The sequence below is a fragment of the Pinus tabuliformis genome, chromosome 7 (assembly GCF_031772625.1).
Source record: "Pinus tabuliformis cultivar Carrire ecotype Pingquan chromosome 7, CPIR1, whole genome shotgun sequence".
NCBI classification, from domain to species: Eukaryota; Viridiplantae; Streptophyta; class Pinopsida; order Pinales; family Pinaceae; genus Pinus; species Pinus tabuliformis.
This window is the reverse complement of record NC_142293.1, coordinates 118,187,007-118,193,405: the sequence shown is the minus strand read 5'-3', so window position 1 is coordinate 118,193,405 and position 6,399 is coordinate 118,187,007. Positions and strand designations below refer to the sequence as shown.

At 34.6% G+C, this 6,399-nt stretch overlaps 1 protein-coding gene across 1 annotated transcript; it reads right to left on the bottom strand.

The window, feature by feature from the left end:
* Positions 1-3,918: 3,918 nt before the first annotated feature.
* Positions 3,919-4,999, bottom strand: LOC149246009 (germin-like protein subfamily 2 member 1). Its single transcript, XM_089455623.1, has 2 exons — positions 4,725-4,999; positions 3,919-4,613 (listed from the first exon to the last, which is right to left on the bottom strand). The coding sequence occupies exons 1-2, from the start codon at positions 4,852-4,854 to the stop codon at positions 4,069-4,071; spliced, it is 675 nt and encodes a 224-aa protein (XP_089311749.1). The 5' UTR covers positions 4,855-4,999; the 3' UTR covers positions 3,919-4,068.
* Between the last annotated feature and the right edge of the window lie 1,400 nt (positions 5,000-6,399).

The following is a 6,399-nucleotide window of genomic DNA, read 5'->3' as shown; positions in this document are numbered from 1 at the left end:
GAGGGAGTGGGCCAACCTTGTGAGATGCCCGGAGTCATTGAGTATCGTACCGGATGCCTACCTTGGGGCAGATGAGGTCTGAGTCGGGCGCGAGCCTTGGGGCCAGCCTTGGACTAGGATACAGACCAGGGAAGCTTATGCGTGGTTCCAAAAGTGGGAAAAATGACAGAGATTCCCTGAGATTTCCCAGGTGTTGTGAAAACTTTCGATGCCTGCTGGTTATACTAGTTCAGTAGAGGGTGTAGAGAAAACATGAAGTAATAATAACAAAATAAAATGTTAAATAATTAAACTTAACTTTGAGACAAAGTTCTTTAAAGTAGGAGAGTATGTAATGCCCTTTAATAATAAATAATAAATAATAAATAATATAATATAATATTAAAATACAAGAAAATAAATAATAAACAATAAATAAAAAAATAGTAATAGTAAATAAATAATAAATAATAATAAAATAATAAATAACTAATACTAAAGCTCTAAATAAATATAAATAGAAATAAAATAAGAAAGCAGTAAAAATCAGTAAAGCTATCAAAAAGTTAAAAAAAAAAAAATAAAACAAGAAAGCAATAAAGTTGCATGTGGACACATGGAGTGTGTGCATGTGGTTCCCATTCCAATGTTTGCTCTATTTAATAGATGGTGAGGAAGATGAGAGACATTCCATGATTCCATGGTTCCATCATCCATTCTCTTGGGAGAATAGTGTTATGAGACAAAGGATCCCTGGCAATAGTACATTGATTGCGGGCTCGGGGGTGGCCAGTTGTAGCAAGATTTTGTGCAACTGAGCCTACGGTTGGGTGTAGAGTCGTCCCCAAGACTTTGTTGCAGTTAGTAGAAGAATTCAACTAGCGTTCCCTAGGTAAGTTGTCTCTACTCGTATATTTCTAAAATTTAATGTTAATTAGTTGATAAATTACGTGTTGATTATAAATCATATGATCAATCTAATTAATTACATGTTTTTATTTCGAGATCGTTACAAGAAGGCGAGGCTACATAAGACTCTTTGAAAAAGCAACAGAAGTTTGAAGAAAATTGCGAAAAAGCAGCGGGAGAACGAAGAAGCTAGCTATGGCTAAGCCAGCGAAGGCAAAAGTGAAACGGATTAAACAAAATTAACTCAAAGTCATATTTGTTTTTAAAAAGTGTTGGGATAACACTGTGTTATTTGGGTACATTGTGTTACTAATGCAATTGAGAAATTTGAAGAGATGTGTTAGTTTCCATGCCTCACGCTTTTTCCCACACATTGCTTCTCTTCACCAAACCAGCGTTAGCAAAATTCCATTGACGCCACAACGAATTCCATTGAAAATAACGAAGGAAGCCTTTTCAAGATGTCAAAAAGTTAATTTTGTGTTGAAACCTTACTTGGATATTCGAAAGGCAAGTTTATTTGAAAAACAATCACATACCTATAAAAAAAAGAGGACTCATTTGTATTTGTTTTAAAAGGAAACTTTGTTTTATGTTAAGAAAAGGTTTTTTTTAAGTTTTTAAAAAGGGATTTTAAGGAGTCACGAAAAGGATTTTTTTTAAAGGAAGGGAGCATATTTTATTAAAAAATGAGAGTGTTGTTTGAAAGGAGATTAAAAAAAGGGGCATTGTGATATTTTTGTAAAAGCTTTTGCGAAAGTGTCATTTTTATGAAAATTTGTAAATCGAAGCTAAAAAGCAGAGTCATTTTTATTGTAGTTAGATGCAATGTTTACAATTTGTTTTGTGTGTTGAGTCATAGTGAGCCAGTGCTCAACAAATGGGAAAAGTCAAGAGACTTAGAAGGTCAAAACGACAACAATAGATGTTTGATATCTTTTTAGATTTGGAAGTAAAGAGGCAAAATGATGCCTTTGCATTGACATGCTTAAAATAATATGTAGATGACAGCATTCTGTCATTCTTCCCCTGATTTCATAAGCCAATTCAACCAAGGAGGCCTCGGATACTATTGAGAGGAATGTTGGCGTAAAGTTTGTTGAATCCCACTGTGCTCAGCCACAAGTGGATGATGATTGTGATAAATTTGTAGAAAAGCAGAGAATGAGCACATAAATGCTTGTGAATCCCACTATGAAAAGTTGCAAGTGGATGAAAATTTGATGAATCCAGAAACAGAGCTTGCTGATAAAATTTTGGCGAAAACAACAACAAAGCTTGTTGATGACAATATGGTGAATCTAGCAGCAACACTTGCTAATGAAAATTTAATGAATCCAGCAACAGAGCTTGCTGATGACAATGAAATTGCCATTGGAGTAGTCAATGCCATGGTGAATCCAACAATTAATATTGTTGATGTAAATTTTGATGAAGAATTGTTGGCTAATAATGAATGGTTACAGGTGATGCAATAAAAACATCATATTGACATGATACTATTGGGTGAGATAGTGGAAGACACCCTGTTTGCAGCAGCACATGTTAGTACAAAAGTGGAAGAGACAGAGACAAATACAGAGATAGAGGCAGAGACAAAGAAGGAAATTCACAATGAGAAAACAAAGACAGAAGAAGAGGCAGAAAAAGGAAGCACAACAAAAGGAAACTCTCGTTGCAGAGCAGAAGGAACATAACCAATGTGGTTCTGCAGATGTTTTTACACATACGATTGATTTTCAGTTTGCAGGTACATTGAACGATTATGAAGAACAGTTAAATTTCTTTGAAGTATGACTTGCAACACCATGTCTAGGTTTGCATAGAAGCTGCGGAAATGAATGTTGAAGACAACATGCATGATGAAGAAATTAATGAGATTTCCAGGTATTGGAGTCTTGAAGAGATGAAATTGTATTATGGCGCAAATTAAAGATGGAAAGCGCACTACAAAAGATAATATGTGGCAACAGCCCACATACAAGTCATTTTTTGAAGAAGATGAAATTGTATTATGGCCTTATTTTGTAGCAAATTATAGATGAAAAGCACACTACAAAATATAATGTGGCAACAACCCACATACAAGTCATTTATTGAAAAAGTCCAAGATATGCTTAGACAGTGTGGAAGAATGGAAAACCTGCACCAGCGAATGAAGAAACTGAGGTTTAAAGGATACAACAAAGATAAAATGTTGAAACAATTTAGAGACTACAAAATCTCGAAGAAGAGAAGAAGAAAAGTAAATGTAATTGAAGCCTATTTTTAAATTGTAAGCCTAGCTGAGACATAGGTGAGAGGGTATCTCAATTAAATTTTATATGGTTGAAATTAAGGGGGAGTGTTGGAGATTTTGATTCCAACCACCTGGTAGGTGTCAAAACCGTCCCTCCAAGTGTCTTAATTCAGTTTCACTGAGTCTTAATTCAGTTTCACTGAGTCGAGTTTTAATCGAATTTCACTCCTGTCATTTATTAGTAATGTTTCCAATGTAATTTTATTTAAGTGATTTGTAATACTTAGCAATGTATTCAGTTCTGGTCATTTACTAATTAAATTTACTATTGATTCATGAATTTATTGGCCTTGCTTTATTCCTCCAATTAACTAATAAGAATCCCAGAGTTAAAGACTCATGAAGTTGATAGTCTCGAAGATTAAGAGTGATGTAAGTTTAATATACATTGAAAAGTCATCCAACCACATTAATGTGGTTTTAATCCAGCTCTAGGGGATTAGCCATTTTAGTTGAATGAATGTAAATTATCAATCCATCCAATACACTTTGCGAGGCAAATCACAATCATGAAGTAAATCGAGATTTTCAAAAAGAGTGAAAAGTTGATATAAATGTAAATTATCAATCCACCCAATGCATTTTGCGAGGCAAATCACAATCATGGTACCCCAATGTAAACATTATATAGTGACGTTTATATTTGCAAATCAAATCAAATCAGAATCACGGCTACAGACTCTCATTGTCCAGTGGTAATCAGATGACATTCGTAACCCTAATACGTTGCAGAAAGCGGAACAAATAGTAATCAACTTTATTGAAAATCTTTCAAATTCATACGGCTTCGATTATTTGTTCATAAGAATACCTTCAACAATGTAACCAATTAGTATGGTTAATTTCAATACGCCTGCTGGAGTAGCAGACATTAAAAAAACCTAATTGGGAGCGAATTTAGAACTGATTTTCTTGACTGCCTTCTCGCTGATCCGAAACGCTTTGGCCAACACTTCCTCTGGAACAGGAGGAGTCGACCCAAACAAGGTGAATGGAAGCACTTGGGCTCCTGGTAGTTGGCTGTTAAATGCAGTGATGGTCATAGCGGGGGAAGGCCCAATGTTGTACTGAAAATGCACCAAACCCCTCGGAAACACAAACACGTCCCCCTTCTCTAACTTCTGAGAGAACAAAGTATTATTGGTAGTGATGAAACCAGCCAGAATGGTGCCCTCCACTACAAACGCAATCTCGGTGGCACGGGGATGGATGTGAGGAGGATTGACGCCTCCGGCAGCGAAGTCCACGCGGTTCATTGATATTCCCAGCGTGTTCACCCCCGCAAACTGTGCTACATTCCCCGCTGTGACGAGGGACCCAAATATATTGTTGGTAGAACCTGCATTTCTTAGTCCTTGAAACAAAAAGTCGGAGGCTTTCACCATCTTGGGATCCTTGCATGCAAATCCATTCACCTTCACACTACCTGTAATATATTCAGTAACATACCCATTGTTAATGTTTAGTTCTGAAAAAAACAAAACAGTAAGCAAGATTGCAGAAAGAGAAATAATGAAGAAGTGATATATGTTTTTACCTGCAGAGGTTTCGTCAGCCACGCAGAAATCTTGCAGAGGATCTGGATCGTATGCACCGGTGAGGACTAGGGTAATAGATAGCCATAGAAGGCAGAGTATCATTGTTTTCGCAGGCTTCGGATTCACCATAATTATATAATCAATTTAAATGCTACGAATAAATAACAAATAGAGTAGTGCTATCTGGGAATTGCAGGCTAAGAATGGGGAACGATGGAATGAATATTGAAGCCGGTAACTGTAAGAGCCGATGGTTATGATGAATATGGCGTGTTTTGCCTGGTTTTATAGAGAAAGAGAGTGAACGAATCATTATTATGGAAGGAGTCGGTTTGTGATACGCTACCGCCACGAATTACGACTGAGTCTTTTAAAGACTGGCTCCATTGCCTCATTCGTGAAGGGCGAATTACGACTCAGTCGTTTAAAGACTGGCTCCATGGCCTTATTCGTACGATTCTCTTTTTGTAAGATAATGATATCATTTTTTTCTAATGGAATGAAAAAGTAGAGAACAGCGGTCCAAATCTTAGATACGTGAACATCAAGCAGCCATCAAAGTTGACGAGGGCGGAAGTAGATAACTAATTGCCGTGTATGCAACCAGTATTGCAACGTCCTGTCCACGATTTCTGTGGATTGCTTGTCTTAAAAAAATAAAATAAAACAAGATCTTGTAGAGCACCCTAGCTCCGTTTCATACTAAAGGATAATACCAATTTTCCTTACAAGAGGATGTCAAAGTTTGATATCTTCTCCATAAGTGAAGACAAACTCTCACAAACGTTTTAATATAAAAAATTATGTGGTTAATATAAAAAATTATGAAGCACGATAAATAATGAACTATTGAATTAACAGCGATGTTAACATTTTAGCGATGTTAACATTTTGTTTAATATTGGAAAAATTATACATTTGATGAATTGAGGCTTTTGTGATTCATATCAAGTTAATGAGAAAAAGTATATCATATGTTAGTACATTTGTCGACACATTGGAACCAACAAGTGTGGTTGATTGTCAGGGCAAGTTGAAGAATGAGATCATGGTTACAGATTAAATAGGGAGAGCAGATCTTCCAACGGCTAAGTTTGACTGAAAACGGCTAGATCAGATTGGATAAATGGCTAAAAATTGACAAGAAACAGCTAGATTTGACTATTCAAAATTGTATAACAAATCATATTTTAATACCCAGATTTCAAATTTGTATAACAAATCATATTTTAATACCCAGACGAGTTAACATCCCTATTAGGGAATATTTATAATAAAATTGATTAAAATGTTCAATAATATTTAATAGTCGAAAAGATTAGATATTAATTAAACTAATAATAATTAATATTATATTATTCTTATAATAATGTTATATTATTAATCTTATTATTAATGCCATGTGTAACTAATTAGTATAAATTTAATAATTAGTATAAATTTAATAGTGAAGTTATTTAATGGGAATAAGTATTACTAGATCTAGGGATATTAGTAAATAGTAAGGATTTAGTAATAACTAACATAATATCAATTCTTGTTATATTATATATACTAGATCATTTGGAATAGTTAAGAAAAGGGAATATTTATATTAATATTTAACATATATTACTAGTAATATTAACTAAAATAATATTAGTTATTATTATATTCTAGTTATAGTATTATTCT